General features: G+C 34.9%; 1 protein-coding gene across 1 annotated transcript; it reads right to left on the reverse strand.

Annotated features, from left to right (window-relative positions):
- Positions 1-9,097: 9,097 nt before the first annotated feature.
- On the reverse strand, positions 9,098-22,849 carry LOC149807034 (uncharacterized). Its single transcript, XM_089933334.1, has 2 exons — positions 22,712-22,849; positions 9,098-12,315 (listed from the first exon to the last, which is right to left on the reverse strand). Exon 2 carries the CDS (start codon positions 12,047-12,049, stop codon positions 9,872-9,874), a length of 2,178 nt encoding a protein of 725 aa, XP_089789460.1. The 5' UTR covers positions 12,050-12,315; positions 22,712-22,849; the 3' UTR covers positions 9,098-9,871.
- Positions 22,850-27,332: the final 4,483 nt, after the last annotated feature.

The raw sequence follows: 27,332 nt of genomic DNA on the forward strand, positions 1-27,332 counted from the left end.
ACTGAATAATCCTTGCATTGGGATTCAGATTTTGTTTTGTTCTCAAAGTCAGCACAGGGGCTCGTATCGTTGCTCACAATTGACCTGTCATACATGTACTATATAATAACTTCAAAGGAGGACACTTGTCTCCTTGCTCGAGCGACCTATTTAAGAACAAACGCTAATATTTATTTCAAGCTACGCATTGCGTAGCTTAATAAATTTGGTACCGATATTTGGGTCAGGCATTTGACTGTGTATCCCTATGAAAAGTTTACTTAATATCATACTTTTAAGGAATGCCAAATCATATTCCCACGCTTCTGCTCGACTTTGCCGTGATCGCGCCCGCTTAATGTGCAAGTGAGATACCGCTGAATGGAATACTGTCCTCTCACTGGTTAAAAGAAAATGACGTCCTGTATTTATTTATAACTTATTTTCAGTTGGCCATTGAAAAGGTAGTATTTCATTCAGCGCGTTGTTTTTGCGTATTAAGCGGGCGCGATAAGGGCCATGTCGAGCAGAAGCGTGGGAAAATGATTTGGCATTCCTTAAAGGTGAAATATTAAGTCAAACTTTTGATAGGGATACACAGTCGAATGCCTGGGCTAAATATCCGTACAAAATGTATTAAGCTCCGTAAAGCGTAGCTTGAAATATCAGCGTTTATTCCTAAATAGGTCGCGCGAGCAAGGAGACAGGTGTCCTTCCTTGAAGTTATTATATAGTACATGTATGACAGGTCAGTTGTAAGCAACGATACGAGCCCCTGTGAAAGTAAGTGTTTGTTATAAGTGTTTGTTATACCAGTACATTTTGAACAAATAGAGGTAGTATGTTTATACTGAGAAACTTCGTAATCAGTTGGATGAAACGTCATTATGACGTGTTTGAAATGATCCTTGATTTTTATTCCCATTCTCACATCAATACAACGTACATGATTCACGTCTTTCATTCGCAGACCTTTTTCCAAAAGTAGAGTTTGGGGAAAGCGTGGTACTGGCATTCGTTATTTATGAAATCAACAAATGCTTATATTTGACTGCGAAAGTGCAGGTTGATTTTATCTACTTTTAATGAACAATCCCGGAAGCCACGATCTACGAACTTCATTCTCCTAAAAAAAAATCCTTGAAATATTGGTAATGAAACATTACGACATCTGTCAGCAGTCAGTTAAATTCTCAACACTAAAATGTGGCACCTAATTTTTACTCAGCAAAACATGTAATTATTAATGCCACTATATTTGTTGCATAATCAGAAAGTCTAGAGCTATCTGAATGACCAAAAAAAAAAAACATGACCAGACATTCACACATTCTACCATTAAAATATCCAGTTTAAAAACAAATCTTAAAGTTTGTAGCATGCGAATTTAACTTTTTATAACATGATGTGGGTCCGATTTGATATTGTTTTTTTTTTTTTTGTTTATTTCTTCTTTTGGGATGGGGTTAGTGATATTTTTCCTGTTCCTTCTGTCATAAAATATTTATCTTAACAAACAACACTAGAGTGGAAAAATCGATTCACTCAAGTGTTAAAATCTTTAGCAAATAACTCCATAAAATTGTCTTGTCTCCCTCAAATTTACAACTCTGAAAAATAATCAGCTCGTGCAAAACTTAATGGCGCTGTAACTCTGCAAGAATATCAAAAGACGAGCCGCTTAGAATGTGCACCGGATTGGATCTCACACACAAAAAAACCACAATCATGGGGATGGAAATTTTACTGAATATATACTATGTAACCATAAAGAGTGAGCCGTGAGAATTCTTCCTTAAAAGCGCTGCAGTTAATCCTCGCAATTAAGTGCATTTCATTATTATATCTTGACTGTTTAAAGGACAACACTTTCTTGCCCACCTTTCCGACATCTTTGCAACGAGACTTCAGACGCAGTACTTGCACCAGCGGTGTCATGGCGTTGTCTTACATTAATCAATACCGAGATGAATTGGAATTGTGTAAACGATGGCTTAAATTTAAGATTCTTCATGGAATCGAATGAATTTTTTTTGTTTTTGTTGTAAACTCCCACTTGAGTATCACAACCTGGCTTTGTTGCCTTTTCATACCAATGTCTTTGTGAAAACTACAAGTAATATCTGATTTTTCACACTTAGATCAAATTTATATAATAAGACTTCCACATGTAGATTAAGATTTTCATCCAGGACGCCGGCTTTCACGATCTTATATACATGTATCAGATTATATTTGTATTGCGGGATCATCATCTCTAAGCCAGATCGACATAGATACCTTCGGTGGCAAGTATCTAGAATCATCATTACTAAAGAATAAGATACCGTGGGCCTTAGCTCCAACACCTGATCCCATAGTCAGGAAACTGTATGAGCACAAAAAAATGAACTAGGTCTCAAATCTCTAAAATTAAAACTCATATTTAGAGTCATAAAATTGTTTAATTTATGTAAAATTTAAACATTGAAATGATCCGAAAATTGTCACGAATCAGGTTTGACTATGAACGCAATTACAGAAGATCAAAGTTCGTACAATTTGAACTGGAGTTTGAGTAACCCGTATAATCTCTATCGCCGTCCATTTATCGCTTGCTTTAGGTTTTGTAGCAGATGGATTTCTGTGTGTTTTCAACAGAAGTTGTGCTGTTAAATCTACATGGAAGTAATCATTCGGAATACCTCACTGTTTCCTATACTTACCCAAATCCACCAAGGATGTGATTGTGAACATAAGCGGAGATTTCACTCAAACGCGACTAAAAATTCCACGAAGTTAATAGCCAAACAATGAACAGCTGTGATATCACACTGCAGTAACGAAACAATACAATACAATAGTTTATTATGAACCTTTGTTAAACAACATTGTTCGCGTGTAGTGTAATAATATCTGGAAGACAAAATATGAGATTGTATCCATGTTAAACAACGACTTATCGTGTGACATTACCAATGACATTGCGCAGCTTGTATTGTGTCGTCATAAAAATGTTCGTTAGACACATTTAAATGGTAGATCTTATCCCAGTAAAATATTGTAACCAGTCTGTATTCACCGGAAGAAAATGGCAGCAATCTATATATCTAAGTTGAAGGAAATGTTGCCAAGCATAATCAGACTATTCTCTGCCTTTTCCATTAAGTCGACAAAAAATCCTCTGATGTAATTCATCGCTATTGATGAACTATATTTTGAACTACTTTCGTTCACATGGAACAATATGGCAGCGGAAGGGGATAAAGTCACAATCCGAACATTCTCAGACGTTGCTGTTGCAACGTATCTTATGCACGCAGCCTTAGGCGAAACACTAACTACATCAAAATTGATCGCTCAGAAATGGAGCGATGTTCCGATCGTGGCGACTTATGTGGGCAATATGAATGCCATCGTCCTTTTTTCAAAATACCTTATAAAAATTAAATTAACTTGAATGTAAATAATGGCATATGCGCTGACCTCAACCTTGTAGCTGTCAATTGGTCATAATAACTTCGTTTGCGTCACAACGACTACCCGGATTGTCATATTAACAACAGCAACGTAAGCATTCGTTTGAGACAATTAAAATGGAATAATTTCTTAAATTTTTAATCATAAATTTGCATCATAACATTAAAATGTAAAGTTCACATATTTCATTGATTGCTTAAATCTTGTCGAGTGTTATTTTGAACACCTGTCATTGTTTAAGGATATATTCTCCACGCATCTAGTCTTATGCTCGTATGCTAAACACACTTACTAGTCTGAGTAGTATCACTATGGTTACCTCCGATTTTCATTCAGACCGTCGAAGTTATTCAGCTCGCATGTACCTGCACAATCTCACACTTTTCCGTCGCTCTCTATTGTTATGTATATTTAATTTGCACTGTTTGTTAGTTAACTATTTTTTTCTTCTCTTTTATTTCATTATATGAAACGGATAATTGTATTTTGGACTTGATCTTGTCCAAAATCGTGTTCTTTTTTAACCTAACCTGAATCATAGATTTTTTAAATTCTGTAAACAACTAATATATAGCCAATATTTTCTCTATAAGTATTGGTTTAATATTAGGATAATTATTAATAGAAGTAAACATATTTATTTGGGTCTGGATCTTTATTGGAACTCCCCTCTAAATATACACGTCCTACCTGATGTATTCCACATTCTTTATTATAATTATATTAACAGCCTTCTAATTATAATTAAAATTTCATTTTCTAAGCATCCAGAACCTTCTAAACTCAAAATTTCCATTAGGTAATAGTTTTTTAGAAAAGAAAATGTTAACTGTGACCTGAGGTCAAGAAGAGGACTATATAATCTTATTTTTATAGCAATGATTCAGTCGTGCTTTAAGAGCTGAGCAGAATCAATCGTATTTTTGTTGTTTCCAGAAGCTTTTTTGGGCTGGAATTTATTTATTCTAATCATTTATTTACTGGAATTACAAAATGCTCATCCAAAATAAATTTCTTGGAAAAAGAGACTTGAATTTATAGTGACATTGCAAATAAGTATACATACTTGCATAGAATTATTGTGATCCAACAAAAGACTGTTGGTACATCACCACTACACGGGCCATTACAGGCACATAAAAACTTCCAGCGTTGGATTTAATTTGGTTTTCTACTAACGTTTATTCAGAATTTTAATCATTAGGACTTGTGTCTGTAATTCTATGACTACTGGTGATTTAGTTCCTTTTTTACATTTTCAATTCCTATGCTCCGGAAATAAATTATTTGTTGAATTTTACAAAGCCTGTTGGTTATCATTCTTTTGTTAGTTATTTTAAGACTATAAAGTATGAATACTATGAAATTCCATTCTCTTAGTTTCAGAGTCATCCCAATCTGTTGCACTGAATCTGATATTTTGGCTTATCTTTATTCCATCGATATTTTGTGGACACTTGAATATTGCCTTTGCTGTCTTTTTCATTGTAATTCCCACTCTTTTGCATTTCAATTTGAAATGCTCGGAGATTTTTTTTTTTTGTTCGCGCTAGAACTTATCAAACTGTCATTAGTATTATCAATAGGTGACGTTTATTTTAGCGCAAATATATTCTTTTTCTACCTGTTTGAACTTCTCAAACTGCTTCAGAAAATGTTTCAGAAATTAATTTTTATTGTGGATTTATTTTCAGACGTAAACAGTTTATTTGGACAATTAGATAGGTAAGAAGAAAATCTGAACAAATTTTTACTATGATTAAAGAGATTAAAAGGATAAGGAGTATTAAGAAGCAGATGTTGACCTCTGACATGTTACCTGAGCTGCTTCTTTCTTCTAAACATATGGCAAAAAGGAAAAGACTGTATTCTGGGTAACCTATTTTCTAACTAGTTAGCTGCCAAATGACCTCCCCTTGTTGACAAATCTGAATGACCTGAAAATGAATATTTGACCCTCATCCTGGTTCTGAAATTGTGCCTTAATTTCTTTGATATTGGGAATATTTACCTGAGACTTTGTTGAATGTTACAAAACTTGTTGCTTTTCTGATCATAGACTTCTAACTATATATATATATATATATATATATATATATATATATATATATATATATATATATATATATATATATATATATATATATATATAATTTTTGATTATTGAGAACGTTGCTGCTAAGCCATTTAATTACTTCCAAAATTGTATTTATTTTGTGTTGCAATTTGCTAAGTTGTGTATTGTATATAAGGTGACAGTTTTGGGCACATCATGTGTTATAGTTTTGCAAAATTATGTAATAACACTTTAATTTAGTAGCAGCTGTTTGTTTCAAATGAAACATTTCAATTAAATTTTACATTTTCATGTCCTAACTATAATGCCAAAAAGGTACACAAGACGAGCGTGATCATGTGTCTCGGCTGTTTTACTATTCGCACTCTCTCCCGTTTGTGTGAATCCACTTGCCTATTTATAAAAAAAAGGAATCAAGTACATAAAAATGTACAAAATTTAGTCATTTCATTCATCAGTTCACATTTTCTAACCTGAAATGTGCAAATACTAGAGAGCGGTTTATGAGTACGGCGGATTATGTAAGGTATAGCTTTGTCTACTGCCAGTACGTATCTAATGACCAATCAAAGGTCACTTAATGTCAATATTATGATTTTGTTTCTCCTTTAAATTTAGTTTAGTTCAACTTTTGTTAACAACTGGCTTGTATGTGCATTTCAGAATCTTGAGGTTACTTGGAATAGGATTATAATTATTCACGAATTTGTTTTCGGTAATTACTTGAGCAATGAAAGTATTAAAACGTATTTGCTTCTCTAACTGCAAGCGACTTTTAAAATATGGCTGCGTCCTGAAATTTTCATTTCCGGCTGAAACACTGCAGGCGACTATAAAGATCGAAGTTCGCATTGAAGTGAAATTGACAATTCGGGAAGCAGGAGGTTAGCACGCACCCCGTCTCCTGTGACCCCCTCCCATGGATTCACGTGATCGTTACTTAATGACCATCAACACTGGGTATAGAGACAAGTGGGACTTCAGGATATACTGTATAATTTTGTGTTTTACCAAGAAAGGAGCTCCTTTTCGCCAAAACGTTTATATGTTGGTTGAGAAGGGTAAATACCTAGGTGACAATGAAAGTTTTTAATGACTTTTTCACATATTGGAGCCGCTTCAGTCCGTGATGAACGCTCAGCCTTCAACACAAGATTTGATGACATCACTGTTGTAAACATAAGAAGCTAACACCATGATATGTTGTATACGGTAAGTGATCATTATGTGAAACGCAGTTCTCATTTTACGTCTGATACGATGTAGTATTCGGTCTTGCAATTACGAATATTTTTTAAAGGCAAAAACTGAGGCACATTATATTTTACAAGTTCGTGCCCAAGTCTTTTGATGAATCACAATGATATAATCCAATCTCCCCTTGTCTGACTTCACTATAATTACAAGTTAATCACTATAATGACCAAGTTAATGTTTTTGACCAAGAATATTTTTTAAGAACACTTTGTATTTCCAGTTAATAATAATTTATTAAATACATAAATCCAAATATTTCCTTTTTTTCTTGTTTGTACAAAAAATGTATGTATATAGGGTTTTTGTAAATAGTATCCCTTCATTTTAGCACGTAAAGGTGGCAAAGTTTGTACTCAAGACATGTTTTATTACTATATTACCTGTGTGGGTTTGGTAGCATTTATGGAATGTATGGCTTACATTTACTTTATTTATGTTATGGTTGTTTTATGTACGTGTTGTATCGCATTTTATGTGACTTATTTAGTTTATATATATATATATATATATATATATATATATATATATATATATATATATATATATATATATATATATATATATATTACTCTTGTGTTATAATTTTTAGATTGATCTTAGGATATTATTATTATTATTATTATTATTATTATTGTTATTTCCATTACGTCCCATGTCCTTCAAGGAAATCTTTAGTGCGTGATACACGAGTGGAATTGACAAGGATTAATTTCTTTTTACTGACACACCACCCTCTTTCTCTGTAAAAAAAATATATTTCTTGTTGTTTAATTGGCAACAAAGAATTTGCTACAGAACTTTCAAGGATAAAGAATTAAAATACAGTCTTAAGATCTTTCGTGAAAATGAGGATACCACCACAAAATTGGATTTCTCAAGTCCATTCTCAATAATATTAACGATTCAAAGTAGCACAGCTTTAAGTATGGTTATTTTTTATCTTTTCGTTTATCTATCACTGAAATAAATCTCATTAAGTATCAAAGACAAGATAATTTAAAATTTCAACTGAAGAGAACAATTAGGATATTTAAAAAAGGAACATGGCCCCATATAAACCTGGAATACATTGTACACACCTTTAGGACTCATATACGAAGATAATATTTTATGAAAAAAAAATTGCCATTAAACCTACGCTTTTAGCAAGCAAATCATTTCGTTGTCATAAAATTAATTATCCAAAATACTCAATACACCGATTCTTAACTTCACGTCAATTCAAGTTTGAGTCCAGTACTGCTCAATTTGAAAAGTTTGATGAATGAAGCTATTATTAAATATGTGTATCTCTTCATCTCACTAAATGTTTGGAATTATTGTGCTCTATAATACAACATCACAAGGTCTATATTCTTAAGTAGCTTGAATTTCAATCATTTTAAACACACTGCTTTTCACGTACGAAGGTAAAATATTAGGGAAGGCAGGCCTGCACCGAGTAAACTGTCAAATGGAGAGAGGATAAACTGACTTGTACTTTAAACTCGTCACTTTTCTGCTGAATGAAGTGGCATCAGATTCATCTGTATTAGTGAACGCAAGGAGTTTAAAATGTCACAGTACTTGCCATTAAAAGCAGTCTGAGTTACACAGTTAGCTTTGATTCATCATTAGCTGATTTCAGAAGCAATAATTTAAAATCGACTATACTCCAGACCTTGGTTCTCCGAGTGAAGTGAACATTTCGATTTGTAAAGATAACAAATATCATCTTGTGTATTCGTTTTACTTTGGGAGTCCATATTTAATCTCTTGTAACTCATGAGGCCTGTATAAACGTTAATCCGTGTTTTAAGCTGATTTTCTGTGAGGCGAGTGCGGACCTTTTTAGAAAGAAACAATTACATGGATCTATGACCGTTTAAAATACAGATAACACTGGGTTTTAGGTAGCATATATCGCTATTGAAATTTGATCTATTTGTAATTAGAATATCAATTTCTTCGTTTACACTTAACCTATTGATAACAAGTGGAGGCTTTCAATAAATAATGATTTCCTTTTGGGCAAATGATGCTCACAAATTTGAAATAGCCGGATTGAAAGTTTAGCAAAAGCGCTTGAAATTTGCTGAAATTAGTGTGTATATATGCGTTTGTGTTGCTCCATCTTCGAGCCATGTCGTAGTATTCATCGAAATGACCCCAGTCGCGTTATATCCGATTTAAAGTGGTAGTAGTACTTTTCTCTCATTACACGGAGTGCTAAATAATAAACCGAGAGAGAGAGAGAGGGAGACAGAGAGAGAGAGAGAGAGAGAGAGAGAGAGAGCGGGAGAGTTACTATTATACTTTATGAAAAATAAAATACAAAGAGAGGTGTAAGGTAGTTCAAACACAAGATAATTGTCACTGATTTCATATCAAGTGCATTTTAAACGCTGAATATATTCTTCAGCCTGACAATCTCACAATCTTTATGAAATCCCAAACATATATTATGACTATACAATAAATAATAAATCTACCATAATTACGGTTCAAAGAAAAAGTACTGACAATGTGTATATCTGATTTTCTGGAACAGATACCTTTTTGATCAAAAAACACCCACTATATAATACTGTCCAAAGCAACTTATATTTCCTGGCAAACAATCTTCTTTTGAATATAATTGATCTGACACAATGAAATATTAATTGTCACATTAGACGTAATACACGTGATAGTTTAATTAGTAAGTTGAAAATCTATGATGCCTGTTCCAGGTACCAGTAACCCTACATGAAAACGATCCTTTGACTGAATAACAGGGCGTTGTTTTGAGAAGATATATTTGTATATTCTTTGGTATAATCTATAAACGATTCTCACAACATGTAACCCACGCACACGTCGTAACTTTCCGTTTCGGCTCATTTTACTCGGTTTGCACTCTAGACGGCTTTTTACACTTGTATAACATGTGTAAAAGGCGAATATCGATACTTCAAGGCAAAGCATAATTAAGATAATGTATCTTGCTTTAATGATACATAGGAATATCAAAAGGCTAAATTTTACCTTCCTTAAGAACCCTTGTGAAAATATAAGTATCCACATGAAGATAGCATTGACATGGCACACATAATAAATAAATTTGGTGTAATGCTGACATCAGTTGTCAAGTTTTACTTTTAGATATTGAGCCTTGTTTTCAGATTTGTCATAATACGAATTTTGATGTTTCTTTCTAATTTTCTTGTGTTCAAAATCCGAGTACGGGTCGTTTTCGAATGGTTTCATCAGCTGATAGACAGATTCTTCTTTCTTATCTGCCTGTCTTTCAATGACAGTAGGATTGTAACCGCCGTGATCTTCACCAAATAAAATATTTGTCTCATCATCCTTTTCCTTCTCCTGTATTTCTTCTTTTTCATTTCGCAAATCGTTATTCTCCTTTCTAGCATCATTCGCTTCATTAGCCTCGGGAAGTTTAGATTCAGAATTAGTTTTCGTATTAATGTCATTTCTATCTTCTTCTTCTTCTTCTACTTCCTCTGTTTTAGACTCGTTATCCTTTTTCGTTGCAGTTATCTCTTTTGTTGTTAGTTTGGAGATTTTTATATCATCGTACAGGTAGAAACTTGGCTGGCTTGAAAGACTGGACCGCAGATCATTGGGTATAAACTTCTGCTTCAACCGGTCTAGCTCATTCAGTGTCATCGGTTTAAGGGATCCATTGTTAAATAGCGTTGATGTGCCTGATTGCCTTGATTGAGATCGAGATCCATCTGAACCATGTAGAGGATCACCGGAACTAGATTGGAAATAGTTATTTTCAGAACGGAGATCACCAGATCCAATTGTATACTTCTGTCCTTGCACATGGTATTGATTAGCTAAATTTTCATTATGTGTATTATCCACACTTGTAGTATCTAACTGATCATCTGATCTATTATCAACATCGTCAACTGAAGCAAACTTAACTCTTTTGAAGGAAGTGCGTTTTTCGCTAGTTCCTTCTGTGTTTACTTGTTGTCTGTTCACTATTATGCTTTTCTGACTTTTTGCAGAAACAACGAATCTGGATTCATTAAATGACACCTCTGACGTCGTTTCACCTCCATTCTCACTAGATATCCGTCGCTGTAAGTCATTTGTTCTCGTCCTATCATCAGACTTTGAAATACGGCTTGCGATTCCTACCAGTTGCACTCTCTCCAAGACGGGTGATGTGGTCGGTCGGTTACCACGTTCCACAAATGGACTTATGCTAGGTGATACAGCTGTACCGTTCATATCACGTGACGACCTTGAAATCGGTCGCCGTGTATCTTCATTATTAGCTGCCTCTCGCGAGGTTATCACTGGTCTTCCATAAACTCCGTGCGGAATCTCATTACCGGACTGCACTATTTGTCTCGGTGACGGCAATTGTTGCTGGCCAGAACTCGACGCAGGTGTCCTTTGCCTATGTTTTGCAGACCCGGATTTGTTTCGTCGAGGACTGAATATAGAAGGCAACGATTTTGTTCTATAAAATGGGAAGGGGTTAGGATACTGGTTGTTACTATCAGAATTCACACCCTGCGATGCATTGGGAGACATAGTGTGCTCTCTCTTCATTGCATCTGTTGCATCCATGATATCTATTGCGTCACATTTAGAAATCTCGCGATACTTCCGTGATTCGGAATGCCTTGACTGCGTTCCATGTTTCAAACCCAAATTTTTAGGTTTAGAGGTAGTTGAGTCTGTGAAGGGATCTCTAATAAGTACTGTTTTTTCGCCTTGAACTCCATCTTTCGACGTGGTAACGGAGGATATTTTGATGAGTGGCTCTGAGGAGCCAGAGTTCGGCTTCTTCCTCGCCCTGGACTTCATCTGAAATGATGTGGCGCTTCTGTTGAACAGGAAGGCATTATCCCTCTTCACCTCCTCATCTGAATGCTTGTAATAGACCGGCTTCTTCTGAATCAGTTTGTGCGGGAAATGCATGTAAATTTGTGGCCTAGGGATGGAGATGGTTCGGTCCCTCTGAGACACCAAAGTAGAAAGAACGGTCATTGGGTCTACTTGGGGAGCGTGTAAGTGTTCCGGTTTTCTGACAGGTTCCCCAACGTAACGGTCATTAACGGCAGCCACGATGTTAATCAGAGCAGCTTGATGCAAGCCCCCCTTCATCTCATGAGTTATTTGCCTACCCCTTCTGTAGGAGTCATGCGGCAGCCGTTCCTTTCTCTTGAATGCCTTGTACCTGTTTGTTATATCAAAGTACATTACCTCGTCTTTCAACACGCCGAGGGGGCGTGGTCTGCCAGTCAGTCTCACACGCGTCACGTCAGCCATACTTTGTATTGACTTGTGGCAAATAATTCTTTATTGATAAATGGTTACATTACAATGGAGATATGACACAAATCCATGTTTCAATATATCTTCGCCGCTGTGCCTGCACTATTCAGAAATGCTTTGTTTAACAATACTCTGTATTTCTTTATTAGCTGTGTCTGCGTAAATCCATATTCCAAATAGCTACAGGCTTGTTATTTTTCCCGGCACCGCTGTTATAAAACCCTAATATGTTGGTAACATTTGTCATTCAGTTTACCTGCCTGTAAAAAAAAAAAGAAACAATCTTTTAGTATTCTCTGCTCGTTCAATTGACAAAACAATCCATTAGGAAAACAGATGACTTGATAAAGTGAAATTTCTCACGATCTTGTTTACCCAGTGAAGTTTAATTAACATGTATTATTACACAAAGAACCGATAGAGATATGTTAGCATCGAAGTTCACTTCTGATACCTATAGTCAAAACCCTTAAGGAAAATAACATATATGCAGTTGTTGATATACGCATACGCCCGATTTGACAGAGGAATGGAGGCTATTTTATTCATTTTTCATTTAAGGACTGAACTGAAGGACAAAATATAAGAGGATGAAGATATCTTAATAAGTAAGTGTCAATTAAGTGCATTTATGAAGTTCTAAAGTATTCCAATAATGAGATCACTTCGGCAGGCAACCCTTTGAAAAATTGCAATGAGGTATTGAATTGGTTTAGTCTGGAGAACTTCCAACTGGTCTCGGATGAAAAAATATCAATAAGTCAATCAATCGACAGGACTGAGTTTTGCATTCCACGAACCGTTGTAAACCTATCGCAAACGGTGAACTTTATACATTTTCATTTCGTTCTCTGTCAATTTCAATATACCTATCCAAACTTTTCTGAAGTCTCTCTCTCTCTCTCTCTCTCTCTCTCTCTCTCATATGTAGGACAGAAGAAACTAAAAACGAAATCTGTGTAACCGTGTTTAGCTTTGAATTACACACTCTTTTTTGCATGCATTTCTTATGTGTATTAGTTAAGAGTTGTACGTATGTACATTTGTAACGTGTATTTAGGATACAGTGTTCTGGTGTTTAGGTGTGCATGACTACATAAATATGTGTTGTGAGGGGTTTGGTCGTATATATGCCGTATGAATGTTGTGCACGTACCTATATATTGTTATACTGTAATTAGGTATTATTTTGCATGCTGTACCTACTAAGATAGCTTTTAAATTAACCTTACTTAAATCGTTCTATGAATACTTAACATGTGCATTTTGACCTTTGACCTTTGACCTTTTCCAACCTCCTAATCTTGACCTTTACTGACGTCATCCATTAATATATTGGATTATCAGATCTTATTGTTTACAGTAAAATAGTTAAATACAGTTTATATTTATTGCTATTTTGCTCAAAGCTTTCTTTTTCTTCTTCTTTGCTTTGACTTTGTAACATCTCATTACCTTGACAAAACTAGAAAACTATACCTGGATATTATTTAAAATTATTTAGTATAAACAAATATTTCAGAATAAAATGCGTGGAACCCTAATTCCATTATTTTCATATTTAAATTTTATATAGATATTAATTCTACGACACATCGTCAAATTCATTACCAGTTCAAATTAATTTAAAATGTCTACTGATATAACTCGAATTCATGTATACATATACACCTTTTTCTAAATAATATTTTGTGGTCAATTATCCTAAATTGTGCAGTTTACACAAGTAGTTGGCATATTGTCTTTAAATAACATGTGAAAGGACGCAAACTCCAACAATTTCACTCGTATCTTGGGTCCTCGCACCAGTACAATGTAAACACTCGGATACTACATGCAGCTAGAGTGGCTTGCTATTGCAAATCGCAAACACTTATTAGTTTCTTATGTCCCACCGACTTGAATCCCCCACCCCTCAGTATTTATCTAGGGATCGTAACCCCGAAACTCGTTACGTATATCATGTGTGGTCGTGCTTTGACTGGACATTTCAAGTCACACAATAATCAGAAATATCAGTATAAAATGCAGCTTTTATATATTTTAACTTCGACCCTTCCCTTATCCGGATGGGTGGGTGGCAAAACCTATAAAGCATACTCCTCTCATGGTATGAATTTCCAGCAAGCAGTTTAGTAGAAGATAGTTACAAACAGAAGGATGGACAGACTGACGAACATACACGGAAGGTATTATTATATCCCCCGCCAAAGCGTAGTGATAATACATTTTGCCATCGTTTACCAACAGTCCTTTCATAGAAGGCAATGTCTTTTCAATACAGATATCTCTTTTGTAAATAATACAGTGTGCAAATTAATGTCTTTTCGATACAAATATCTCTTTTGTAAATAATACAGCGTGCAAATTAAATCATGTTGATCTGTTAATTTGACACTTTATCCATGGATATATGCCGGCACATCATGCGCAGAATGGGATCGAAGCTGTTTGCAGTTTAGGGGCTTTTAACAGGGCAAATACGATGGATATATGGCACAAAACATCACTTGGGCTATGAAGACTTTAGGATGACTTTCTATTTGTTTTATATACATATGATACATGATTGATTTCATGGCGAGAAATTCCAAAATTCAGAAAATGGGATCTTGGCCCTTGAGTTTGGTGCAATTACTGTTCAGGCCGCTTATTCTAGAAACCTGCGGGGAAAAAATCTCGTGTTCGGAATCTCTAAACCAGATAAACTCTGGAGTATATATAACTGTGTGAAATTTAGCAGTCAAGGAGAGAGGCTCTAATGGAGAAAATCCTGGATGTTGTCGCATTCCAGTTTTGTTATAATTCAAAACACAGACTGTCAAGGTTTATGGATATTAAACCTGAAATCGTATTTAAGGAATACAGAGTCTGGAGTAAACTCGGGATTGCATTAAGACCTTTACGTTACACTATAGGTATGAATCCTGAAATATGTTACATGCTAAGGTGACTCCCTTAGAAAGCATGCTAAATGATGATTGTGGTATCTGCTAAATGATACTTTCGGTATATGGTTTTTGTTTATCCTGACATGCGGCACTGTTGCTGATTTTGATAATGATTGTGACTACATCACGAAATTTTTGGAGATACTCTAACTTTAGAAGAGAATTCGACCTAAAATCTTTGCTTTTGAGCTTTCAAATACCCCTTTGTGGTGGTTGTTTGCTATGGATTTACTGCTAACTTTTTCAAGCGCCATCTATGTATTCTCAAAGTCTTCTTGAAGGATTGTCTTGTTTTAAAAGACAGTGCCTAACATGTTCAACTGTAACAATTATGTTACAATTCGTGATTCTGTCTGAAAATTCACTGCGCATTTGACTATGTGCAATATGATGGACTTACATCTGCCCTCACTTCCGGTTTCTGAGCAGATGAAACGTAGTTTACGTAATTGAAAAGTAGCTACCTCCAAATAGGTTACGCGTTGCTCAAAATGCATGCATTAATGTAGTTATTTGGCCAAAAAAGGGAAAAAATTTGAAGATTGAAAAATGGGGTTATAGCGATTAGTTTTAAATAGGTGTAAATCGAGTATTATCCAATAATCCATTCTTCACTTTATCTCAAAATATGCCTAAAATGTAAAAAGACCAGAAAAGCCTGAATGGTAGAGATTGGGTCAGACTGATTTAATTTTGGTATAGGGTAAGGATTTGCCCAGACGCACCGGTCCATATATAGACCAATGATTAAAATGACAGTGCGAAACAACAGATATATTAGAGCTAATTATCGGTTTAGTCCATGGATAATTTTGATTGTGTTTGACCTCACTTTCAGCTTGCACTTTGAACAATGTGTTGCCATCCATGTCCGTGGTGGTTTTGTTTATTATACTGATTGCAAATCAATGCCGTTTATCATTGACATTAAGTACATTTATATCGATGATGATATATGGGTTGATTTCGGTCGCTGTTTTAATATAATCAAACAGGTTAGAGAGTTATAATTCGTTCCAGATCGGAGTCGAACCTATTTGCTTGTAACGGCACCCATTACCAAGCTTTTGTGCACCAGCGCCCTAACCCACTGTGCCATGCGCTTATCCACCCCCTTTCCCCACCCCACCTACCCATCCCCCCACCCAAAAATAAAAATGAATGGAACAAAGTCTAAGGTAGGGACTCTGGTACTCAGAGCTTCAACTGCCTTGTTTTAGAATGAATACACACGCCATTCCTATCAATAGACGATTTATTACACTGAACCATTTAGTACCATGTAATTTGTTGAATAGCAACTCCGTCTTGCCTGGACAAATTGTGCAGTATATAAAACTAATTAAATAACACACATCCCCCAAACAAACAGACAAAATCCTAGATACATCATTCATATGACTGCTAATACCAAGCATACAGAGGCAACGATCTCAATCAACTGGTTCTTAAAGAAGTGTTCTTAGATTGCAGGTAAGAAAACGATAAGATCTCAGCATATTGTTCTGTCCACGAGGCGTTCATTGAGTAAGTACTATATAATATTGGTATCGACAAATTTACTCAGTCGGATAAAATTGTGTATTTCAAACAAGTTACGCTCTATATAATTCCTACAGAGATTTAAAAAAACGCTGCATGTTTTACATTGAAAAGACAAAATTACTTACATGTTAAAGATATTGTCGCACTCTGTCAAACATTTGTAAAGAGCTTTTTGATGGAAATTATGTGGACTGTATGTATTATACCCCATGGTATAGCAAACAGGTGATTTCCTTGTTTATTTGGTATCTGCCCTTACACATAAATTCTTTACTCAAATGGCTATGAACTCTTCGTCATAAATGATCATGAACTTTAAATAGTTTAGCAAATATGTTGTTTTTCCTGCCTCAGTTTTGTCATGCCGTTCACGTGAAATTTATTTATTCTCCACTAAAAGTGCCAAATGCAACTTAATTGCATATTTAATATTACAAGACATTCTATATCTGTTTGATAGAGCGAAAATTCTACTGAATTTACAAACCTCTCCCAAGCTAACTTTGAAATAATTCATCCCATTTTATATATATCGTGTAATATTACACTGGAGTTAGTAGTTTCAGCCTTTTTTTTATATATATCTCACAGCACACTTTTTCACATTTTGTTTCCCTAAAATCATATTGATATCTCGAAGCTTTGGACTGAAGCACCTTTTCAACAGAGATGGGGATTTTCTGATAAACTAATAAAAATGTCGATCACAAGATATAAGACTTCATCTATGCAGCATTAAAAGGGCAGTTCAGTTAGAACACATCAGAAATCAATTTAAATAGCATAATTACGTACACAAATGATTTCCTGTACTGTGCAAAAGCCAGAATTTTTAGTCAATTTCATAGCACTTCTATGCAGAGTGGATAGAATAACAAGCGCGCACACACACAGACACACAAATACACGCGCAACTTCTCTCTGTCTTGGAGCCGCTTTATGTCTTAAGACGTGATAATGCAAACAAATGCCATGCTTCAGAGGGTAACTAATGTAATTCTATTGAATGCTAAATATAATATGCATATCATTGAATGGAAACAAAAATTACCATTTACCTTACATAAAAGGTAAATACCAGCTGATAATTAATTTTGTAAGTCATGAATGCAATCCGATACTAATTACTTGTATAAGATTAGTCAATTTCTGACCTTTCATGTTGCGCAAAGAATACAAATTTAGACAATGCATTTAAGAGTCGTTTTTAATTTTTAAAAACAATGACTACTTTTTCTATCATCGGCCATGAATACGTATGTAGTGCTAAACGGTTTCTTCTCAAGTCTATACAAAAATTTTCTAACCTATTTTTGTTGCAGTGCCGCAAGTCTGTCTGTCTGTCTCTCTCTCTCTCTCTCTCTGAACCTAGGGTATGTACTGCTGTTATTTACCTTCTCTGTTAATAGTTCTGTTTGATTTTTCCGATTATTTGTTTCATTATGGGGAAATGGTGTTGGGAAGGTACTTCTCAAACCAAATAATTATCCACTTACCACACTTCCTAGGAGCAGACGTCATAATGTACAGTGTTCACTAGACTTTATGATACTACGGTTTAGTTTCGTAAAATAAACCCTCCCCAATTTCTTAACATAGGGAATTCTCTGGATATTTTCGCATACAAATGTTTGGCATTTAGCCATACATAAAGGCTGAAAGTAAGAGCTTTGGACTGTAACTTAAAATATATACATATAGCAGAATGGGACCCCAACTCTGCAGAAACAATCGATATGAAAATTGTGTTCTCTGCAGATGTAGGGCAAATTGCACTTGTGATATCGATATCCCTCAAGTCATTCTTGAAAGACATGAACATTGACCCGGAGTCTTGAAGAAACAGTTTATACACGATCGCTTCACCTAGCGCAGTCTCATTTCTATTGAAGCTGGAGACTTTGAACTGAGAACTGCATAGGCAATGCAGAAGCGCTATCAGCGTAAATCTCAACTGCAGCGCGTTCTGGATCAAGCAACCCCAAGCGCATCTCCTGTCCAGTGCGTAACAGGCCGTTCAGCCTGACAAGCCACTCACGTACTCACAGAAACTAAGCTAGTTACTATATCATAGTCATCTTAAACCTCGAATGACGAACAACAATAACAACAATATGAAAACTGTGTTCTTTGCAGATTTAGGGAATGTATACCTGGATTTGTGCATGATAGTAATATTAAATACGTAATAGTATATGTCCTAATTACTATCTTCAATCTGGTCTCCGTAGCCTTTTACCAAATTATATGGTAATTATCGCAAATCAATACATTTGCATGTGATTTTTGTTAATCGCAAAAAACGCGCATTACTTTAGGAACGAGTCGTCGATAAAACAGTAAAAATAGACAATATTCTTCGCATTATTTGATCGACCAGTAAAAATGGACAATATTTTTCGCATTATTTGATCGACCAGTAAAAATAGACAATATTCTTCGCATTATTTGATCGACCTTTTCACAACTTACATCTGAGTATTGTATATACACAGTTATGTGTGAAAGCAGATAAAATGAAAAATTTGTCAAACAGATATACATGGACATCAGAGTAGCACAACTGGAGTTTAACGATACGGAATATACATGTACTTAATGTAAATGCCTCACGAACCTCCATGGTGGTAATTCTTCACTTGTGGAACGTGTTTATCTGCTTGGATACCAGAAACCAGTTAGAAGTTTATCGTATTACAATTAAATGTGTAAATAACTTTCACCAATAATCGCGAAGAGTACACTATTAAGTACTGTATTTAAAACGTAGGACAATTCCTTTAAAGCAATACCTCGAGAATTCATTTATAACTATCAAACCGTTGGTCATAAATCCACTGCAAACAACCACCAAGAAGGGATATTTAAAAGCAAAACTGCAAAAGATTTTAGGTCGAATTCTAATCAAAAGATCATCTCCAAAATATTTCGCGAAGTAGTATTACAAGTAATAAAACTGTGACTATGTTGTGTGTCGTTATAAACAAAACCGTATATCACAAGCGTCAACTAGCAGTAAATCTAAGGAAGGATATCTTGACATACTATCTTCCAAAATGTATGCCTATTAGCAAGCGAATCTCTATAGAACACGCCTACAAATGCAGTTCTCAGAGTAAACTTATGGAAACACCATTATATTAAGCATTAAATAACTCTAAATTTCTAAATAATCATTGTCAAAGCTATGTTTCTTAGTATAGATTCATCATTGATGCAAGCTTCTGTTTGGAGAAAAACCATATGAGCCGCAGTATGTACGTATTTATTTATTGTAAGTGAATTCTGTAAAAGGACCGAAAAAGCAAGAACAGAACAATATCTCTGTTGTGTCAGTTACAATTAAGATGTTGCTTTTCATTATCAACCGATCATGGTCCTCCAAACCCGTAAATACTCTATATATGTTCACCCATTTCTAGACTTGTTCCCATTTTTTTCCATATAACTAGAACCGTGAGCCCTTAAAGCGATCCACGAGTTTACTCAAGACCCTGTATTTTCGAAATCTTTTAAACACGAAACTCAAGATTAATATCCATAAAACTTGACAGTCTGTATCTTGAATTATAACAAACTAGGAATGTAATAACCTTCATGGTTCTCTCCATTTAAGATAATCTTCTAAGCTGCCAAATTTCACACACTTTGGAATAGTTTGGACCTTTTGAACGTGAGATTGATTTCAACAAGTTCCGAGAATAAGTGGTTTCACCATTAATTACACAAAACACTTGCTGCAAGACACCATATTATGAATCTGAAAATTTTCGTCATGAAATCAAGCACGTATCATATGTATATGAAACATATCAGTTTGTATATAAATCAAAATTGATCCCAGTCTTCACAGCCAAAGTGCTATTATGTGTCAAATATTTACCGTATTCGTCCATGTTAAAGCGCACCAAATAGCAATATGCGCCTGCATTTCAGGATTACAGTATTGCTTCCGTGAAATGGACATGAGCCAGGATAAAAATGTTAAAAGCAGGTGCTGGGCTTATTATTGACAACGATGTCAGATGTAAATTGGGACCATATGTTTGACCGATTGGGAATTAGAAATATGCCCCATAGAGTGTAGAAATGTCCGCGGATCATGCAAGAGGATACCTGTTAATATGAAGTGAACATTTATATATGGAGAAAGAATATTGTCATACAAATTGGAATTTTTTTAATTCTTACTCTGCTGAGATTCTAATACGGGTCTTCGGGCTACAGAACCCATTATAATAACTCGCAAAAATAACCTCGATATATCTCGGTTTTTGTGGTAGGAATCCGGAGTGAATGTGTGTTTAGACGAACATTAATTACTGAGTGGATAAGCCGGCGTGTCTGTTACGCACGAATAACCTAAAATTTTGATTCTTTGTAGCATCCTTTTTTGTGGATATGTGTTTGGTCTAGGGGGTATAAAGTTTGGTCCATGCAGGCAAGGCGACGAGTACCGTAACCCTCAGAACCGTAGAGTACAAATAAAAAATTATCTAACCTGTATGATAGCATTTGTAATCAGTATTCAAAATGCTGTGCTATTCGAATTAGTATAATAAGAACATTTTGCAGGCAATATGATAGATAAGTATGCATGTATTAGAGAATCGAAATAGAGGTGAAACTGGACAAAAAGTAACAGGAAAACATAAAAATAAACGCCAAAATAATACTAATTAAAATAATAACGTAATTTTAAGTAGCGTACAGTGTATTAGCACGTTTATGAAGTGACACGTGGATATCAGTTTCTAACATCGTAACCTCTGGTGATTTTGTGGAATTTTATGATTTCATAAATTTGAACATATTCGGATCCTTCCAAAACTAATAATTACATGTATGTAATTTATACCACATTCGTTTTCCAATAGAAACTGATACCATCTTCCGGTACATTGCAAAATTATAGATCCTTTATTGAATAGCTTGTTGTCTCTTTCGTCATTTTGTGTCAGTATGTAAAGTATGGATTGTCAATCTTGTTTTTGAAAAGGCTTTTCTAACTGTCGCCACAATTATTATATCCAAACACTGCTTGTAATCAAATTTAGACGACAAATTTCGATATAAGCCATATCGTGATGAGTTTCTTGCTTTATCATAGAAAAGCTTACTTCACTAATTTACCTGTATAGGTACCGTCCTTAATTCTCCATGTACCAAAACAAAATGATTATATTTTGTAACCGCATGAAGGCGTATAAAAATGTATTATAACTTTTCAATAGTACTTGCTTTAATTAATCTGTATATATAAAATTGAGAAATCATTAAAAAAAAATGTACGCTTAGGAACACGCTTACAAACTTATAAATATTGATTCATTGCAAATAATGCTGTTGAGACATGTACAACAAAGGTTTATTGAGAAAGTGTGAAGGAACCCCCCACCCATTAAAAAAAAACAATTACTAGAAGCAAAAATTTAGTACCAGTCAATGACTCTAAACCTTTATAACAGAATACATTTTCACCTGCTTTTCTTTCTCCCGTACGGAGAAATATAACTTTGTTTTGGGGTTGTTTTTTTGGGGCATGAACTGTAAGACGTCACTAATTATAGTATGTACTCATGGCACAAAGTAGTTTGAACAATACGCAATGATTGGCCTAAGTATTTTAAGTTTTCAATGTCAACACATCACTTATAGACACCAAAACTCAATCAGCAGCCTTTGATACCAAACAAATAAATCAGTCCAAACAATGAAATTGCTCGGGGTCGAGAGGACTGATCACTTAAATAAATCGAATCGCTAGAAATTAATCCAGATTAGATTGGAAATCCTAACATTTGAAGAGAGAGAGAGAGAGAGAGAGAGAGAGAGAGATTAAATAAGATAGTACGATTCCTAAATGATAAAAAGAACAACATTATATGTTTAGTAGTAGCTGAGGATGTGGAGGAGATAATAATAATAATAATAATATGTTACCCGAGTTTCGTTTTCTTTTATGGGTCATATTTGTAGTACATATTTTATTATTGGTATTAGATTTAATATTAGTATTAATATTAGTTGTTACGATTAGCATGTATATAGCCATTCCAATACGAAACAGATAATCAAACTTTAAAAGATGTTGTTTTCGCTTTTTCAAGAGGGGAAGAGAACAAAACATTTGCATAGGGGTGGGGGATATATATCTTACCTTCGACTATACACTGAAGTTTGTCATCAGTAGATAATTTCCTTCTTTTTAGAGATGGTGATAGCGGAGGTAAGAAAGAAATATGTATTCCTGTCAATACGTTTTCTTTATTTATTCCAGGTCCCTAATCATTGTATGCGTTTCAGTAAATGTCCCACAATACACAAAAAACGGTTAATATGAACTGGTTGTTAATACATTCACTTAAGCCAACGCAACCAAGGAAGAATTGGTTTACCCCTTTGTCTTAAAAGTCATATTAATTACGGTCGTGAAAGGTGTTTAGTGGACCTAATATGCCCAGGGTACACTCTGTTTTGTTCGACCGAAGTTAATACACTCCCTCCAGTACCCCCCACATGTGAATGTGTTGTTTGGTGGAGTAGCGACATATGTAATGTCAAATATTCGTTTTGACTGTGCATAGTTTCTTAATATTAGGTCGACATAGAACAATTAAAGAGAAACAAGCATCCGAAAAAAATTATTTCAGCGTTTCGAGCGGAGGGGGGGGGGGGAGGGGGCATTTATCCACGCAAGTACCACCATGAAGATTTTAAAGGTTAATTTTTGGTTGAATTATCATTGGATTGGAGAAAAGCGAGAATAATTCTACATTAAATAAGCCAAAGATTTTATTGGGGAGTTGGGTGGGGGCATTATCGTAAGATTTTTATTAAAGTACATGTATTTATTTTAATTGCAATTACAAAATATACATATTTTATTGAACTGACATTACCTTCAACACCTCTTGTACAATGTACACTTAGAAAGTCAAGGGCTATAATGAATACATTCAACGGCTATTTTGAATGTGACAAGACGACTAAAATAAACAATATATGTCTTATGCATAATTAAATATAAAATTGTACCAAAAACTAGTTTGAAACAAGATGACTTTTACACAATGGAAAAAGCATAAATAATAATATATAAAATAATTTAGTGATTAAATATGACCAGTGACGTCACGAGTTGAAAACCACTTCGATGAAGCAATAACTACCTTGTTGTCATCAGGCCACTCCGTCATAAAACTTAAATCGACACCAAAGTCTTATTTTAAATTATTCAAACCGTTTGTCGATTAGAGTGAGATTATCACGCCTGGAGTAGCATTTATTATTCAAAGTAATGAGTAAAGTTTTATGACGGACGGCTTCGCTGTCATAAAACTTAACTCGACTCCAAATCTTGCTCGAAAATGTTCTGACCAATCAAAAGGCTGCATTTGTACATTTCCAGTATTCTGACTAATAAAAAGAATGCATTTGTATATTTCCAGTAAGTTTTCCACGGCTGGAATAACAGTGCTTGCTCTAAAAGCCGAGTAACGTTATATGACGGAGGGACTAGATGTTACATATTAAAAGCAACAAAACTGTATCATTGCTGCTTGCATAAATACTTATACAGTCGGTTTTTTATCAGTCAAGAAATGGACGTAGTTTATAAGATTTACCAAAAATGAATTAGTCGGCAAAAAATTATTTGGTAGGTTGTAATACATATACATTTCCTTGTGTTCCGATCTAGTCTGTACCGTCCAGTCTGAATTTCACATAAAAAAATAGTAGGATTTAACATCACGCTCTGTTTCCCGTAAATCTATTTACTAAATTGCAGTGAAAAATAAACGATTAACATTTTTACATATTTTTTAAACCTATTTCATTTTATCAATTAAGAAAAATAAAATGGACACATATAATAGCCCATGTAAATGTTTACTTGTTTATTTGTAAAGAAGATACAGACGCTGACAAATTAGCAGCACGTAAACTAATACTTGCTATATAGTATATCCAAATGTAAATAAGATCTAGATGACAATATAATTTACATTATTTCAATCACGAAAGAACTCTTTACAATAATGTAGAGGGCCGAAGTAGGAAAATAAACCCAACCGAAATAAAGCCCCCCCCCCCATATTCCTACCCCCTCCCCCCCCTTTGCAGGTCTTATCAAACAGTCATAGCAGAATGAAACAGAAACATTTAATAACGCCATCTGTATCTGCACTTTATTTGTGTGCATGTGTGTTTGCTGTTTGTTGTTAGTTAGTTTTGTGTATTGTTTGGTTATTTCTTTTACTTGTGTTTCTGTGTATAAGTTTGATTATTTAGAATGTTCAGAAAAGTATATATCCTCTATTTAGAACTTTCGAGCATATGTGACTTCGTACTGAGGTGGGAAACCGCCATAATTCTATGCATATATTTTCTAATAGTATATGCTGTATATTCATTCTGTTTTGCATTTTCTATTAGTTTATGTTGTATATTCTTTTTTTTGCATTTTCTTTGTGTGTAGTATGTACATTCTACACTGAATCTTTTCATCGGTCAATATTTGTTACAATAGTGGGAGAGTAAGGGTTAGAGATTTCCAGTACCGATCTGGGTTAACGTCTTCTTTACTTTATGACCTTATGCGAGAAAACCCTGCAGAGCCTCCGCTTCGCCAACTCCGAATATTTACTTGATTTTTACTGCCAGCAAATCAAATGCTTGTTTCGCCTATGCCCCGCGGTTTTGTATTTGTTTGTTTAATTTGAGTACAGTCGTAGATATATGTTTGCTTTGCTAAAACGTATTCTTTACTTTTTATTCCCCGCTGACAATCAGTCGAAAATAAAGTATCTATAATTGATGGCCCCTTATCGATAATTTCACATTGACGTCATCGCTGGCATTCAAAAATCAAGGTTTCACGGGGTAGTTTCGTATTTTGACACCTCCCTAATTTTTAAGGTGGAAGGCATGCACCTAATTATCATAAGCCTAGCATTTATAAATTCACACATAAGCTTAGATTTACTTTGAGTTAGGGTTGAAAATGGGTTGGCTTGTTTGGCGACTGCCTGTTACAGTTAGACGAGCATTGGAGATCAAATGCGTAACTTGGGCTGCAAATGAGCAACCGACTTGGCTTATGTTTTTACGTGTGTCTGCTACAGAGGTAAATATCTGAAAATCTAGATGGTTGAGGGATGATGAAAAGTATGCTAATTTGTTATAGTACTAGTGAACTTTATTCATGCATAAGGCACATACTGATTCTTTTAGCTGCCTTGTCACTAGTCCTACATGTAAGACCTCGACGCTGATATTTATGTTGTGGGCTTCAAGGTCTTACAGCCTAACTAACAGCGCTATGTAGCGTGTTTTGATGTCGACTAGCATCGTTACGAAAGTCAAATTTTCAGGAATATTTCACACAACTGACAACTAAAATAATGGCGCTTTTCTACAAAGTAAAGTCATAACTTTTTAGTCAGACTTTACTTACTCTGATGTCTTTTCTCTAATAAATTCAAATTCTCTCAAAAGAAATGGACCTGTTTTCAAGTTTCGTTGGCCTACATTTCAGTTGACTGGAAAGCGATGAAAGCCGGGAAAGCCGAAAGCGGGTTAAGTTGAAATATTATTCTTTAACGAAACGAATTAAAATATATTATACCTATTGGAACTGTAAGCAACGGTTCTATTCGTGTAAGAAACAAATCCTCTACACCTACGTGAACTAACTTCGGCAAACTTCGACCACCGTCACATTGCAACAAATTCAAATGTATGTCAACGGAACGTAAAAATGCGTCCATTTGCTAGTATCATATTTTCATTCCGCCAGGATAAAGACAGCCCAGTAAGTATATTAATTACACATAAATTAGTGGAAGAGTGTTGATATAGGCTGCAAAGTGTGTGAGATGTTCCTGGAAACTGTGATTACTCATTCCGATGTCAACGACATCGGAACACGCTATACAAGGCCGTTATTTGGATAGTAAGACATAGCACTAAAACAAAAACAACATGTGCTATGTCTTACATTGTATGACTACCTTGTCACAGGAAAATATAAAAAATAGCTCTTTGCTGTCAAAAATGAATGTAAAATTGAGGGGTTGGTGGCAGTGTTGGTTCAGTATAAAAGCCACCAGTTGTATCAGGATTTAACCAGATTGCCACAGTCAAAATCTCACATGCATGCTTTCTACAAAAATCATTAGTTTGTTTTTATTTGTATCTTCAGTGTACAATTATTCTCATTTTTCTGCGATAGGTCATTGCCGGATGAAAATTCACTAGATAAATTGTCCAGTGAGACCCAAACACCGCTGTCTGACTCATTCGAGTAGGTGGGTCAGTTTTTATCCTTTTAGACCTTTGTCTTCGAAAGCAAAGAAAATCCTTCTAGTATGCTATTTTTGTTTTAAAACTAAATACTTATTACCAGTAACATGTCAAAATGTATCCCCATCTTTTTCCCAATTTCATTTTGAGAATTCTATGACGACAAATTTAGACACTTTTAAGGCAAGATGAAGGATAAGATCTGAGTAAACCAAATGTTTTCACTGACCAGAAACGGGCATCAAGCTCGTATGTAGAACTTTATAAATTGAGATTTGGTTTGGCGATATCGACGCCTGGATTTTTCCGTGATTATTGGTCCCATTATTAGCAAATTAACACATGACCTGTACCTTACCCAAAACGAGGCAAGGTTGCTGTTGATGTAATGAGATCGTCCACTGCAATACAAACCAGGGTAAAAGCGATTGTAATTTTTGCGAAGGGAAACAGAAGTGGCAATCAGTTGAAAA

This window comes from Sinohyriopsis cumingii, chromosome 1 (genome assembly GCF_028554795.1).
Source record: "Sinohyriopsis cumingii isolate HCF-2022 chromosome 1, ASM2855479v2, whole genome shotgun sequence".
Classification (NCBI taxonomy): Eukaryota; Metazoa; Mollusca; class Bivalvia; order Unionida; family Unionidae; genus Sinohyriopsis; species Sinohyriopsis cumingii.